Here is a 16,465-nt window from a genome sequence, read left to right on the forward strand (position 1 = left end):
AAATGAACCCTAACCAGAAACCCTAAAAGAGTTTATAGTCTAATCTTCATTAATTTCCTGTTAAAATGTTGATTACGAGAAGATAAAACGAAGGCGAAGCTTCCATTTCTTTCTTTTTTTTTCTTTAATTTCGTGCCGCAACTCCTGCGCTGATACACGTCGGTGTGATATCGCGGATTTCAACGTATTTTCTCGCTATTGCGCCGTTGTATAGTGAACGCAGTGAAAGATTTAGAACCTCGCTAACTTCTGTATTTGGCTCCTTTATAATACAGTGCAGTACATCTTTACCGATAAACAAAAAAAAAGAAAACAGAAGTAGGTCAGAGAAGACACCGTCAAAATCAGTTATTGTCATGGTGAGTATAGTTTCGTAAACTTCAACGTGGGGTCGCCACCCATCTATCGCTCTCACGTTTTTTTTTTGTTTTTTTACGACTTATCAGGCGCTCTGTCAAGATTACAATGGCCTTTATGGTATGAGTGATATACGGGCAGTTTACTAACACGGCTCAACGTGTTTTAGAGCGCAGCACTTAGGCGCCCGTTCCTGGGTTGAGCGTAGGCGTCTCTCGGCGTAACCGCGCGAACGTGCTCGTGTCAGTGCTCGCGCCTTCGTCGTCATCTTCTTAAATTAAAGAAAAGTAAATTACGGGGTCTTACGTGCCAATTCCAAAATCTGATTGTGAGGCATGCCGTAGTGAGGAACTCCGGAATAATTTGTACCAGCTGGGGTTCTTTAACGTCGTCTTTTTCCACAGCTGGCTCCGATGCCGCTCATCATGCCAGCGTTCCCATACTGCCCCTCCCTCTGCGAAGGCGCTGACGGCACTGAACCACTACCAGTAGGTGCGAGAATTTCAGTCTCAAACCCTTTGCCTCAATATAGAGCGAAATGAAAGCACGTATCCAGCTGCGCTCAAATTTCGCACTTAGGGAGTGTCGTAATCGTCGGATACTTCTTTTTTTCTTATCTTTAGTGTGCCTTAACATGCGTCGTTTTTGTTAACAAACCAACGACTATCTTTATTCATAGGCCTAATAAGGTAATGTACTTTCTCTTCGTGTATTTCCTACCTTTATACGCCACCAACACTTCAGTGGCCTTTTACTAGCCTCAGGAAGTTGGGTTTTTTTTTTCTAATTTTTGTTTACTAGTATGTTCTCGGTTTCGTTTACTGTCAGTCTTTTGGAGATCTTCTTTTATTATTATTCTCTGCTCTGTGCTAGCCGTTATCTTATCTATTTGTTGCATCAAGAACCCTCCCCCCCCCCCCCCGCTCTCCCTCCCAACTGTATAGGGAACCTTTTTCAAGCAAACCTTTCAAGCGGACTCTCACTAAGCACCTTTGAGAAACTTCTGCGTGATGCGAGATCGTACCGGTTCTACCTAATACACCTTTGCTAGATACCTTAAATGCCTCCTTAAATTAAAGCAAATAGGGGAGGGGAAACTGCCTCGGTAGCTCAGTGACTATGGTGTTCCGCTACTGAGCGAAGGGTCACAGGTTCGACTCCCGGCCGTGATGACCCCATTCAAATTAGGGCGGGATGCAAAAAAAATAACACTGGGCTTGGGAGGCATGTTAAAGAACGTCAAGTATATAGTGAAAAGTTATTTGGAACCTTTCACCATGGCGTGTCTTGCATAGCCCGATCGAAGTCCGTCATTTGATTACCAGTCGTGCTGTTCTTGTAGTCCCACAGTTTATCTATTTTGCTATCTATCATTCTCTGTGATCCGCAGATTTGTTTTATCATTATTTTGCTATACTGTTATCGGCTTTTGAGAGTGGTTTGTGTTCTCGTTACTTTTCCTTTCTTTTCTTCTCTTTCTTTCTTTTGAGCTAAGATTTTGGGATAGACGACCCTTTCCGTGGCCGAACTTTCAAGTCCAAAATAAGAGGGATGTTCACAGAAAGATGTAGGCTTGAAGCCAATAACAGTAGTAGAACGCGGAATGTCAGGAATTTCTTGTTCTAGCACCGCTAATCACTCCAGGTATCACATGCAATACGGAATAAAGTAGAAGAATGATAGTGTTGCTTCGGGACGTCTGGCTCGGTGAATCAATTTATGAACTTGGGAAAAAAAAAGTATCCCGGCTGTTGCCCCAATATCTAGCGGTTAATTTCACTTTGAGTGTCATTCATGCACTTGCGCCAACCAGTGTATACGGAGCGAGTCATTACAGTGCGGCCATTCTAAACATTGACAATTGAAGCAGAAAATATTCGGAGCACTTAATTGTCAAGCACTGCCGCTACGTCTTCACATTGTCATCACCCCTTGACTCACTCCAATATTTCCTATGTGCGTCAACGCTGCGAAGGAAAATGTGATGTATATTTTTTTCATATATAATAAAACCGTCAAAGGTTTCTTACCTGTCCTTCAGGGAGCGATCCAGGACACCTTGGGTCCTCGGACGCGAACTCGCTACCGAAACCCGTCAGGTACTGAAAACGAATCAACCGGTCAGGCCATTACTAATTCAATTCAGCAATCTCTCAGCAACCGGGTATTTCCGTTTGTTTTTTGTTTTGTGACCGTTAATTCTTGAATATCGCCCGTGGTAAGTAGCACAAATTTAATAGTACAGCTGCATTACTGGAAGAGGTGGGCATTGCTTGCACGAGAAATCGGAATGAATATACAAATAATTAGCGAAACTCCACCAAACAGCTTTTTAGCTTAGTACTTTACAACACCTGTTGCAATTTAAGAATTGTAGAGAGAGAGAGAGAGAGAGAGAGAAGAAGAAGGAAAGGCAGGAAGGTTAACCAGACTGAGTCCAGTTTGCTACCCTACACGTGGGGAGGGGAATGGGGAGTGAAAGAGAGAGAGAGAACTTAGGTGTAGGATGTCTATAGTCGGGCACTCAAGTCTGTTGCCTTCAGGTAGTGAAAAAGCGCTCGAACTGCTTTCTGGGCTATTTAACTGTGAGGCCAGGCTCGCAAGATCTTCGCTTCCGTAAATGGCCTGTCATACAGTCTATTTAAGGCACACCTGAGGAGCCTCACGTTGATTATCGAAGCGAGAACAGTGGCACAGAAGATGACTGATGGTCTCTTCACACTTGCACTTAGCGCACATTGGTGAATCCGCCATTCCAATACGACAGATGTAGGAGTTGGTGAATGCTACTCCTACCCACAGAATTGTAGTCGCTGATGGACTACATCAGATTTGAGATGCTCATTGCCAAAGCGTAGGTGAAATACGTGGCGTTCCAGTAAGTTGAGAAGTTGTGAGGGGTGCTTTTAACGCTAGAGACGGTGCTTTGTGAAAAGGAAGAAAAGTGGAACAACAATTTTTTTACCTGCAAGTTCGGTATATATCGGCGTACGAATGAATGACAACAATATTTTGCTTCAACTCACTATAGTCAAAATGAATCATCTTGGCGAAAATGTGCGCGAATGAATAAGTGAAGGAAAAGAAACACGCTTGGCAGCAGCAGGAGCAACGATCGTCATCATTCAACAAAGTGAGTTCGTTTGATTGGAGCAGAGTTCCTCGAACCGGGAGCAGCGCGCATTTGCACGCCGCGGCTTTCGATTCTGCTTCGATGTTATCAATGTACCGCTTATAGTTTTGCTGTATTGCTATTGTCCGAGCCACACTCGATCTTTTTTTTTTCATTAGCAGATCTCACGGCGTGTTTCGTTACAGTACCGCTGTCGTAAAGGTGATGCCGTTAGTTGCAATCTTAAGTGAAGTGGATGGCAAAAGTGGATTGAAAATGCATAGCCTTCCCTTCTACGTTTCATTTCAATCGCGATGAAATGGAATATAGCCTTTGAAGTGAACGGACAGGAAGGCGGGAATTAAAATTAACATAGTCCGCGGTAGGCACATAGTTGGGGATGTATTGCCATTAGCGTCCATGCTGGCCGCCTCGAGCATACACGGCAAAAAAAAATATATAAAGTAATCAGAGAGAGCAATTATGGCCCACTTTACCGAGACATTGGAAGCCGACGAAGATTACTATAATGATAAATTTATTGCCTTTTGCCGATGTTCAAAGATATCGAATTTCCCAGTACATGGCGTGGTACCATCAAAAGGCCGCTTATTTCATTCCCTATCGCAATGTTTTAAGCTCCAGTTTCCGTAGTCCGAGCTGGAGAGAAATATTTCTTGCTGCCTACGAACGAAGCAAGCGCTGCAGTGCCATTCTGTCTCTCTTCTCTTACTTAAGCGCAGTCCAACGCTATCGTGCGCATGCGCAGTAACTTGCTAGAGTAGCTGGTACTCATTGTTTCTTTCCATGCAGAGTTTGCATTTTTACAGAGATCAACTCTAGTTTCGAAGCATTCACGTTTTGCAATTTTCCATAGATAGTCATATGCGGGCTCTTGCGAGTGCTTATAGCTGTCTGTTGTGGCTGACATAGTGCGGCTAGTTGTGAAGGGCCTTGCGACTTGCTGTACTTCCTCGTGAGGAAATGCGTGCAGCTGCAGCATCGAATTCCGGCGGAAGCGTACACACATTTGCTTGCTCTGTTTGGTTCGTCACCTGAGTGGAAACAGCGTAAAGGAACCGGACTAGAAAAGGGGCAGCGCCGCCATCTGTCCCTTCCTTACAGTCGCTGTTCCTTTGCGCTGTTTTTGCTCAAATCAAATTACTGATATGATTTGCTTTGACGCGATTACAATTTTTTTACAGCGCAGGCGGACAACAGATGACAAGAACACAGGACGATCGAGCGCCGACTTTCAACTAAGGTATTTTTCTTTTTTTGCATGCGACGAATAATCAACGAGCAAACGTGGGATGAAATTTAGAGAGAGATGAGATTGACAGAAAGAGAGAGAGAGGGAGAGAGCCTGTGACGTGTCACTATTATTGGCAACGTGCCATAGAGCATAAAAAAAGAGGATTAGAAGACAATGAACACAGATGAATGGAAAAGCAGAACCCTCTGCGAAAGGCTGGAATGACTGTGACGTATAAAAATAATAACAATCAAATGTTCATGGGTCGTGGTGAAACTATAAATTATCCATATCTATTATTTATCTAAACAACTAATTAATTAATTATTTGAAATAAAATGTCTCGTGGAGCCTGTTTAGCGACAAAATGCTTCTTACGTTATTTTATTCGTGTAGTGCCGTCCCCAGCTGATGTAAAGTCAACCGATAAGTTTGTAAATGAGAAACAAAGGGAAGCATACCATTATCTAGTGCACCATGACAGTGACAGTAATGAAAAAACAAACAAATAAACATGGTAGACGACCCTAATCTTTGACTTAGGTGTCTCTTAGTGGCACTCGCACCTCGGCGTTGGTGTTTCTTTAGGTGAACTTTAGGCGACTGCAGCGCACGAACCGAACTCGCAGGCAACTGTTTTCCGTTAATTACCCGGTTAAACATCATGCCACCTTATGTATGACGTCATTACTTCCACTTCTCACTTCCTGGTTTCCGGAAATTTCACCAAAGTCGTGCTCCCGTGGCGGGTCTCTAATGTCTACGATTCTGTGCGTTGGTGTGCGGTAATCAATGATTTCTAATTATTTCTAATTATTCCGGACGCTTCAGTAACTCAACTTGTGACTAAAATTATCTTCTGATATAATATCTATAACGAAACTGATGGATTTGGCACTGTACTATATTTTTTCTTATTTATTTTGGGTTTCCTCTCTGGTCGTCTCAGGAGGTCAGGAGGTCAAACGGAAGTGCTGCGAGTGCGTCACAGGATGCTCGTGCCACTAAAAAAGGAACACGCCGTCTTCAGGTGCGTGTAAAGTATAGTGCGCGGGGTTCGTTGAAGGAAGTAAGGGCCATATACTACGACACCGCACATCGTTTTGAAGAAATTCAAACACGACGATATTGGCCAAAAATAAATTGCTTTGTCAAAAGAAAAAGGACAACAAATTCGCAGGCTGCTTACTTAACGACCGGTATCTATTGTGCATAGGCAACCTCTTCCATGTGTCCGTTCAGTAAATGTTTAGTCTTTCAGTTTGGATTCTTTCAGAATAACCTCCGCTTGCACATCAGTCTGGCTTCCTGCATATCTGCAACAACTATTGTTCTCTCTTATATAGCACTCGGACGAAACGAATATGCGATAACTTCGAATAGGGGAATTTGTGAATCGAATACCACTTGAATCGCAATAAAAACGTGTAGAAACCTTAAAGTATATAATTGTCATTGTAATTCAACAGCTCAACGTTTCGAGAAAGTTACTCGCTTTCCTAAAGGAACGACGCGCTTGAAGGCTCGTACTTGTTGTTGTGAGAACATTTAGGCAGCTTTTGCCGTTTCGTTGAATAATTCTGTAGAATATAGAGCGTGTACTACCACCGTAGAACCAGCGCTTCTACGGCGGTAGTACACAGACCCGAGCGACCCCAATGCTCCAACAGAGAATGTCAACCTTAAGTCGCATCAAAGAACTAGCAAGGCAGCGCATGCGTCCTTGTAACGGCGGTGAAAGGCCAACCACCGACCACTAAATAGGAAGAAAGAGACAAGGAAACTAGTTCGCTTTAAAATTATTCGATCCATGTTCGAAACTCCCAATATTCGCACAGCCCCTATTTTTCTGCTATTTGGGCTGCATGCTCTTGCGTGAAGGAAGAGCTCCTTTCTAAAGAAGCGGTGATTATTTTCTTATGCCGGTATAAACAGATGATTGAATCGCAGCGTAAACCATAAAAATCAATGACTTCACAACGGACTTCTTTACGGCGGCGACGCTACGTGCTTTTCGTTATTGCGGGTTTTTCTTTCTGTAATTATTGTTATTCTTTAAGCCTCCTCTCACGCTATAAGAGTGGTCGTTTTGCTGTTGAAGAAGCGTAATTTACGCAAATAGATTAACTCAGTGTATTCCAGTTTAGTGTGAGCTATAGACACACACACACACACACACACGCGTATATATATATATATATATATATATATATATATATATATATATATATATATATACGCGTGTGTGTGTGTGTCTAGCTCACACTAAAGTGGAATACACACATATATATATATATATATGGCCATGGTGATTGACAATGACTCGGACAAGAATAATGCGAAAATTTAATACGGTAGAAATCTCGCGCAAGAAAATAAAGATGGCCTTTCAAGCGTTTCTACGCGGCTTAATACAGGACTCTTCGCCGTGCCTTGTCCAAGCCAAGGTTTCTTTACACTATTTATTATGCAGGGTGTTTCAGCGAACACTCAATTCTCTTTTTAATTGCCTGTGTCAGATAACACAGTTCTAGTCCATGAGCTGGTGCCATGGACAAGAATTGAGCTGGAGCAATATGTGCCATAAAGCAATTAGTTAGATACTTAATTAGCGATTTCTTGTTAATTAGTCAACTATGCATATCTTTTTTTTTTTTTGGCGCGTGTACGCCTCTTCGAGTAGACCGCGTAGGTGGACTAGAATTGTGCTGTCTGCTGCATGCGATCTTTTTTTCTTTGATTTTGAAAGTGTTCGCTGAAAAACACCCGGTATTTTTCTAAGCAGTTGAGGAAAATTAGCAATAATGGAGCCCTTTCGGGCTCGCATGATTTTACAATCTAAACAAGAATGTTTGACGCCGATTATTCTTTATCTGGTATGCTTTAGCAACGGCTTCTGGCCTATTTGCTGCACAAGCCTGCTCAATCGCTTCAAAAAACGCTCTTCGCGCTGTACATATACAGCCAATGCCGCCATTAATATATAATGCGTTATGAGAGACAGCGTTGCGGAAGTGTCCGTGTTTATTTTGACCAGCTGGGGTTCTTTAAGGGGAAGCTTTATTTCGGCTGCTCCTATTTAAATACATGTAAAAGGAGAATTCCTCTTCCTCGGCAACTACTGCACCAAATTTGTCGAGGTTTGTTGCATTTAAAAGACAAACTTAAAATCTAGGGACCGCTGGTTTCAAATTTTCGATTTAGATCGGGAATTTTTTATTAAATATTGGCAAACATCGAGAATTTTCAGAAAACAAAGCTATCAAGTTTACAACTCTGTAACTCAGCAAAGAAATATGTTATCATCATTCTCTGAATTGCATGGAATAGTACATCTAAAGCGGACAAAATTGACATGTTACACATGAATCTCAAAAAAATTAGTAATGTGTATATGCCGCTGTTGCAGAACCCTTGGACACAATGTAACAAATTCACATTAGATATAATATGACATATCCAATTTATCCCCTTTGAATGATCTAATGGATACCGTTTACAGAACCGCGACATCTGTTCTTGATGCAGAGTTATTTTTGATAAACTTCCTGCTTCTATACTTCTCGACATTTCGAATTCCTGAATATCTTATTAAGAAAATTCGGGCTCTAAATCGAAATTCCGCTTCCGAGAGTCACTAGAATTTAACTTTCGCTCTCAAATGCAACAAATTTCATTACAATCGGTCCGGGGGCTATCTCAGGAAAACATTTTTGCATTTTACATGTATTTGAATAGGCCGAGTCGGAGTTGGGCCAGAGCCAAAGCTTCCTCTTAATAACTCACGCCTGAACTCAAGTACACAGGAGGTTTCTTTTTTTTTCTTTCGTTTTGCCTTCATCGGAATGTATCCGGGGATTGAACCAGTGACCTAGTGCTCATCAGCGCAACGTCATAGGCGCTTAGCCACCACTGCAGGTACGTACAATCTCCGCGTTGGCATTTGACGGTCTCACACGTCTCAGACTGCGAAAAACAACAACATATTTCAGCGTTTGTGGAGAGACGCGGTGTCCTGCTGGCGTTGGCGGCCAGATGCATTCGTTACACTCGACTCGTAACACCTTATGATTGAGAGCGTGCGTGTTATCTATAGTGGACTGCTGCCGCTAAATGAAACGATAAACGAAGCAATCGACTTGGTTTATGAGGATGAGATTGCTTGAGTATTTTCATTTTGCTTTCAACTGTTCTTCATTTCCATTTTATCACTCATTCGCAGCGCGTATTTCTTTTTCTTTTTTTTTATGGTTCATTGCATGTAAAATATTATATTAGTGCCGGAGGAGCACACAAAGGGAAGCCTTTTGGCGGCATTATCGCTCTTTCTTGTAAATGGGTGTCCCAGACATATATATTCCAGCCTCGGTGCTTTTGTATGTTGTAGATCAGCGCGTGACTGGGGACAACACCGGCGAGAAAGCGGTCCACTGGATAACAATATCAACGACCCCGACCTTCCCAGAAACCGACGCCTTGGAAGATACGGAAGGAATTTCGTCTCCGCTTCTCTCTGCTTGCTTTTTCCTTTCGTATAAGTTTTTTTTTTCTCTCCATTTTTTTTTCTTGTGTCTCCTAAACGCCGTCTGCGGAACGCGCACGCTCGAAGAGATCCACTTTTACAAATCTCTGCCCGAAGTCACACTACTCGTTACGTATACGCTAGTGCTGTTCGCAGCAACCGTCCGGTCGTCCTTGAAGACGAAACCGTAGCCCGTGGCGGGGAAAAGACCTGAGAATCCAGTTTGGCCGGCGCCATCATTTTTATCGTTATTTCTTTTCTTTCTTTTTCCGTTGTCTTGTACTTTATTTTCTCTTGAGACATAGATTAGCGAAAGTCGTGTTCCTGCGACTTGCCCTTTATGAGAGGGGATGTCGGATGAAAGAAAAAAACAAGAGTTTAAAAAAATAAGATGGCCGCCCTCGGGCGTCAAGTGTCGTCTGCTGCTGTAACGCGCGCGCTTCGCGCCACGCGGAAATCGAGAACCGGCTGACAAGCCTGTCGGCTGCGGAAGCTGTAGCTGGAGGCACTAAGCGCGTCAGTCTGTTTAGCCTTACTTGTTTTTTCTAGCACTTCTCGTTTTTCTTTTCTTTTTTTCGCTCAGTCGCTTGCAAAGATAGTACTGTAGATTGTGCATATGCGCGTCGCGCCGCTCGTAATTCGAAACCGTCTCGTCGAGACGATCCAGTATTTTTTTTTTTTCTTTTTGAGCGAGGAGTTCTAGTGACTGTCGTCGTTCCTCACATTAACAGTAAACGGAACTCACAAGGTTCCGGCTGTGCATACGGAATATAAGAGCTTTCTTTCCCTATCAGAGAACGCATTGTTTCTGGCTTGCTTCAGTAGTGCAAGTACGTGCGTACGTAATCGTTCCGCAGACACGTTGAACCTCTCAGCCACGATATATTTACATACCGGACTAACCAGCTCGAAAAACACTCTCGTAGACTAACTGCGATCGTCTCACTATAAACATGGAGTATTTAGGTGAGGTTAAAAGCACTTGCATTACACTGACATGCAATGCACTGAATATGTTTTTATCCTGAAATCAAACACTTATGCTGTCCGTTATTTGTAGCGCGTACCTCGTACAAACGTTCACAGAAAAAAACATAGAACACTGGACACACTGAACGCGAACTTACACAGGCGCAAATCATTCCTCGTTCATTTTTTTTTTCTTTTTTTGCAGGTAAAAAAAAAAAAAGAAAAAGACTATGGATAGCACCCGTGCAGCAACACATGCAAAACTTACATGGAGCTCCTCTTTTTTAGACATCCTCGTCCCAAAACGGAGTGCTCGTAGTCGCGGCGAAAGACGGTCGCGTTTTGACGTTTCACTGATTAGCCCGTAGAGTCTCGGGCTCACTTATCGCGTCTGGTTTCGCTCCCTTCCTCACGGCGGCCTCTCGCGGGGAACCCACCGCGACGTCGACTCTCTTTCACCACACTCTTTCATTGCGTGCGTCAAAGGCGGGATTTCGTGAGGAACGATCAGGAAAAACAATTGGTTCAGTAACCTCGGCCCATCCCATCAATTCCCATCCCATCCCACCGCTGTTCCAGTAAACGGCGTGACGGCGAGCACTGGCGCTACCGATTCGGTGAAACGAACTATGGCATCCGAGATTTAGCGGCGGTCGCTTTTGAATCTTGGAGGCTATGTACGCACCATGAATGTTGGCGACACAGCCGGCAGATGTCACGACAGTACAGCTTTGGTAACTTTAGAGTGTACTAGAATACGGTTGAGTGGAGCGAGCGGCTGGGGCAACGCTTGCTTTGCAGTGAGGCACGCGACGACGAAAAATACTCTGGGGGCGCTGCGATCGAAGTGAATTTAAGTGGATTGGAGCGCATCCAGGTCGCGCCGTAGGAAACTGCTGGCGATACTCGGAAGGGTCATTCGTACTACTTCGCGCGCAGGTAGATCCGTTCAGACCGTCCAAACGGTGTTTATAATTGCATATGACATGTATTTATGCCTTAGAAATAGATGCTTTTCTTTGTCTTCTTTATTTCATTTTTTTTAATGCCGCTCGGTGATTGTGCGTGCATTGCGGCCGCAGTGTCGGCTTTCATTCTATTGTGTTATTGTACCGTTGTATGTATGCATCTTCGTGCATGTATCTTTCGTGTGTATTTTTGCCCCTATAGTTTTTCATCAGTTTATCTTGCGAAACGCAGACGGAAAACATATTTAAACATCCTGCTTGCCGCTTCAAACAAATAAAATATATCTGCCCCGTCCGGCGCCCTGTACTCAGATTTACGGGAAGTATTATCATAGAAAAAGAAAAAAATTGCAGTGCAACATTCCATTCATGCTCCCGTCTTCCTCGCGTAACAGTCCGCGGAGTAATTGGTACGGCTTCTTTTTATGGCGGTCGGACCTCGGGCGCCGAGAACAGTTTCAGGTAGCCATTATAGTGCCCATATTCGGCCCGTAAGCCGTGTGATATTTTTTTGTCTCATCTATGCTTAACAACAACAACGAAAAAAAAACAGGCTGCACAGTAGGCTAATTAGTGACTTCATACTGGATATGGCGTTGCGCTGCTAAACTTGAGATAAGGCACGGGTTCAAACCAGGTCGCAGAATTCGATGAGAACGAAATGTAAATACGATCGTGTACTTCTGTTTAGGTGCACGTTAAATAACCCCAGGTGATGAGAACTGAACGGGTTCCTTCATAATCATATCGCCAGACGTAAAACACCAGCATTTATTAAATTAAAAAATACAAGGAAAAATAGGCGGTAGCTGCGTCCTTGGGCTTTCTTCAGGGGTACGTGTAAACGAAAGAAATTATTCTCGTGTCTGATTTCTGGAAAAAACATGTTACGCTTATCTTATATTTCATAGCTAAATTTCCCCAACTGTACGCCCACTCAACTAAGCAGCTTCTATATTATACACGACTGCTTTCAGTTATCCGGTGCACTATCATAAGAACAATAATGAAGCAATTAAAGCAACGCCATGTCTCACATACACGTACATGTATTTGTAGATTTGCTGTGTTCGTTGAAGAAGGTGAGCGGGGTACCACATTGGGAACCAAGTTTTAATGGGTTGCAGACATGGTGATTCTGTCAAAAAATGTTTTAATTGCCTGAATGAAGTTAACAGATTTACATGCAGGCTACCCCGAAGCGGGGCGGTTATATATTGCATGACAGCTGGGAACTTTTTCAGCAGAACTGATTTAATTTTCTCATGTACAGGTGCGCTTCCGCGCAACAGCCACGACTCCACAGCAGCTTAATCCTTCGGGATAATTAAATAAATTATGGGGTTTTACGTGCCAAAACCACTTTCTGATTCTGAGACACGCCGTAGTGGGGGACTCCGGAAATTTGTACCACCTGGGGTTCTTTAACGTGCACCTAAATCTAAGTACACGGGTGTTTTCGCATTTCGCCCCCATCTAAATGCGGCCGCCGTGGCCGGAATTCGATCCCGCGACCTCGTGCTTAGGAGCCAAACACCATAGCCACTAAGCAACCACGGGATAAGAGTCCTCACTTGCATCGGGCCCTCACCTTCGAGGCTTCAAAAGTGCTGTTATGCATTACATTCGAATGGAAACGGCTATTCGATCATTTTTAATAGTGAATCATCAAGTCAAATACGATCTGAACAACAAATTCCATTCGATTAGACTATCTGTTTCTAGTTCATTTCGCCTGCTGGCACGTTGAAGGAGATCGCCAGACAAGTGAAGGAGATTACTCTGGTATAGACCTCCCGGTTTCCCCAATTCAGTTTGGGTACATAGGCAATATTTTTTTCCCTAACACTGTTGTTCATATATTAATGCCCAGTAATTGCCTTGATTCCTTTTCTCGTAAAGTCGATTGGTTCGCCTGTGGCTGGTGCAGCTTTTAAAAGAAATACGCTTATTCCGGTCGGGAGTTTTCCCTTTTTCAATCAGTGCATTTAGAATATTTGATAATTTTCCTCATATGTCTATGTGTCCATAGATTTACCTAGACGTGTATTGGTCATCTGCATGTTTTCGCGCCACGCAGTTAACCTGGTTTATTTCACTACAATATTGTTATCTTTGATCATTGCTCCTGATCAATATTCCACCAACTAGAAGAGCGCGTGAATTGACACGATATCAATAATTTTTTTTCGTAGCTTCATGTTGCAGATAGGCGGCTTCTGTGGCAAAGATTACGTGTTACTTTTAGAAAATAGCAGTTAAAGCAGTTAATATAGAAGTTCACTTGGCTAAAACTACTACTGGTACCGGCCGACAGTAGTCGCGTGCGCACCAAAGTGAGTAAAACCATAAAAAATTGTACTGCGCAGACTTTCTGCGAGAAAAACTGGGTGTCCGCCAGTGTCCGTGCAATGAACGCGAGCTCGCTGTCAGACGGCACATTTGACAACGACAGCAAGATTGAAAACGTCATGTTGTATAACCTATGCGTCAAATATGTATACGTAGCAAAAAGGTGTCAGTATAAATTTGCAGTTGAAATAAAGCACCATTGTAAGAGGAAGTTATAGCTTGGGTGCTCCTATCTAAATACACGCAAAAGTATAATTCGTTTTTCTCAGCAACCACTGCACCAAATCTGATGAGGTTTGCTGTATTTAAAAGAAAAGCTTAAAATCTAGTGACTGCTGGTTTCGAATTTTCGATTTAAGTCCTCAATTTTTTTATAAAAAATTGGCAAAAAATGAAAATTTTTGAAAAACGAAACTATAAAGTTTACAACTCTGTATCTCAGCAAGGAAAAATGATAATACAATTCTGTGAGTTGCATCTGGTAGTACACCTAAAGCGCACAAAATTTATGCCTTACACATGGATCTCAAAAAGAATTTGTAATATGGAAATGCTGCTTTTGCAGAACCCTTGTAAACAACATAACAATTTCACGTAAGATACAATATTACGTACGAATTTGTCCGCTTTGAATTATCTAATGTATGCCGTTTACAGAACTGCGATACTGCTCTTGATGCAGAGCTACGAATTTGTAAACTTCGTGCTTCTACTTCTTTTTGAAACTTCCGAATTTGTGAAAATTGTTTCAATAAAATTCAGGACCTAAATCGAAATTCCGCTTCTAACAGTCACTAGAATTTAACTTTCTCTCTCAAATGCAACAGATTTCAGTAAAATCGGTCCAGGCATTATCTCAGAAAAAACGTTTTTTGCGTTATACATGTATTTGTATAGGCTGCGTCGAAATTGGGCCCGAGCTAAAGCTTCCTCATAAAAGCGTACACGTGCAATCGGTCTCAGCGCCCGCGGCGAAATTACGTTGAATACGCCGCGAAGCGCGTCTTCACCCTAATCCAGTTCGCTCGCAGCGCCCTCTCAAAATTTTTCCACACGCGGCACCTCAGCGGGAGTGCGTCGTTCGTTCCACTATGCACTGGAGCATTGTCTGAGTACACTCAACCTTAAGCGGTTATGTTCGTTAGCGCGAAAAAAATCACTTTTTTTTATAACTACAGCTAACATAATTTAGAGTAAATTATTGAAATTAAAGCAATTTACACATAACCTGATAAAAGCGGTAAATTCTAATGATATTTGGAACTACTGGAACTCAACACGCAAGCGCGTCATAATCACGTGAACAAACATGGCGCTTTCAAGAGTTTATCACGTGATTAACCATGGCTATGGCATCCACCAGAGAATTTGGTACGAGGCGATGGTCGTTGGGATTCCCATGAAATTCTCATGCTTAAAAGGTGAGAGTGCGATTATTTATCAGCGAGTGATTGTGGTTTCGACACTCCAGCGTTGCCGCAGAAGCGTGTGCGACGTCCATGGACGTCAAGGGTAGCTGGGTATTGTGGAGCAGTCGCTTTGCCATCGCTTGATTTTGCCGCCGTGCTCGTGTGACTCAAGTCCGCGCTAGTTCGCGCCGGACGTTTTCGCGGATGTGTTGACTGTGAGGTCGTGGCACTCATGGGGTTGGTGGCGGTGTTGTTAGCATCGTTCTGGCTGGCTTGGCGACATGGTTTGTGAGGCCGTTGCGCGGTTACGAAAAGCCATATATAAATGAAGCGAGCAGCTGTTTTTGGTAACGGTATGTGGCAATCGTAGAGCGCCTCTTTGGAAGTACGGCGCCCCTATTCGACTCTTTTTCGTTAAGATGTAAGTGCGACACGCGCGTAATCGACACTCCAGTTTCGTGGCTTGTGTTTCGAACCGTGTGTGCCCAGTGAGTAACGGTCTCTTTCCTAATTTGGAAAGCAAAAACTTGAGACGTCGACCGGCACCAAGTCGTCGCCGAGGGCGCCCAGAAAAATAAACACGCCGAAATAGTTTCGCTTGTTGACCGGAGGTCAACGCAGCTACGGGACGGTACGTGTTGTGCGTTTTTGAAGTGTCTTTACGTGTATCTAACGTAACGCTACGGCCCTGTGTGTACCTAATGCGCGCATCGTTTCGTGATACCTTTCACAGCTATTCAACTTGTGTCGCAGAGGAAAAAGAAAAGAAGAAATCGGAAATGCCCACCGGAAAGTTGGTGCACGGCATTTGCTAGAATTCGCCTGCTTTCAACAGTTCCATTAAAGCCTAGCATTGCTGTACGAAAAACTTGCGCTCGCATCGAACGAATTTTCGCTTCTAAACGCGGTAACGACGTTCACATTGGCAATAACGCCGCAGTGTCAACGAAATCACATCGGACATCTATGTGTCCTCTCTCCGTGTTGTTGGATCGATGCGTTTGTTCTTTTGCAAACGGCACGCATTCCGTATCGCGCCAGCAAACATTGCTCCTGTGCACGCTTATATCCTCTCCGCCTGGTGTTTTGAACACTGGCAGCCGCGATATGTCTACGCCGTGGTCTGCGCGAAGCGCGGCGCTTGATCGGAGCGCGTCGAGGTGTAGCTTTTTATTGCGTATCATAAACGGCATGCGCGTCATAGTGCCGCCGCAAACCGCTGCGCGACGCAGTCAACATGTTGCTGTTTGCGCGATCGCATCCTCGGTTCGCACTTTGAACTCGCGTGGATTTCGCCCGCCGGATACGCTCTTCCCCGAACTTCCGTGTAAAGTTTACTGAAAATATCTGCGAAGCAGATGTTTGGCTTTCGAGAGTGGTGCGATGCTTGTGAATATTCATTATTAGCATGGCTGGCGGGTGTGCTTGCGTCGTCTTTCTTTCTTTTTTTTCCTGTAAATATTTCTCTCGTTCTCTTCTTGCGTATCGTCCCCCTTCGCAGTATTAATTTCTGACCATTTG

At 43.6% G+C, this 16,465-nt stretch overlaps 2 protein-coding genes across 14 annotated transcripts in view; one reads left to right on the plus strand and one right to left on the minus strand.

Moving 5' to 3' along the window:
• Positions 1-10,726, minus strand: part of hgo (homogentisate 1,2-dioxygenase) — a 68,139-nt gene extending 57,413 nt beyond the window's left edge. Inside the window, exons 1-2 of the mRNA XM_075695519.1 lie at positions 10,484-10,726; positions 2,388-2,459 (exon numbers count right to left, since the gene is read on the minus strand). Coding sequence (XP_075551634.1) covers positions 2,388-2,459; positions 10,484-10,507 — 96 coding nt within the window. The 5' untranslated portion in view covers positions 10,508-10,726. The remainder of the gene's footprint in view (positions 1-2,387; positions 2,460-10,483) is intronic.
• Positions 10,727-14,852: 4,126 nt separating this feature from the next.
• Ask1 (apoptotic signal-regulating kinase 1) overlaps positions 14,853-16,465 on the plus strand; it is a 123,393-nt gene continuing 121,780 nt past the window's right edge. For 12 of the 13 annotated variants that reach the window (XM_075695525.1, XM_075695524.1, XM_075695520.1 and 9 more), the window contains exon 1: positions 14,853-14,956. Coding sequence is in view for 10 of the 13 variants with exons in the window: in XM_075695520.1 (XP_075551635.1) it covers positions 14,946-14,956 (11 nt within the window). In the remaining 3 variants the exon portion in view is untranslated. Of the gene's footprint in view, positions 14,957-15,203; positions 15,576-16,465 lie in introns of those variants that run through there. The other variant, XM_075695526.1, reaches the window with a different exon arrangement.

Source organism: Dermacentor variabilis, chromosome 6 (genome assembly GCF_050947875.1).
Source record: "Dermacentor variabilis isolate Ectoservices chromosome 6, ASM5094787v1, whole genome shotgun sequence".
NCBI classification, from domain to species: Eukaryota; Metazoa; Arthropoda; class Arachnida; order Ixodida; family Ixodidae; genus Dermacentor; species Dermacentor variabilis.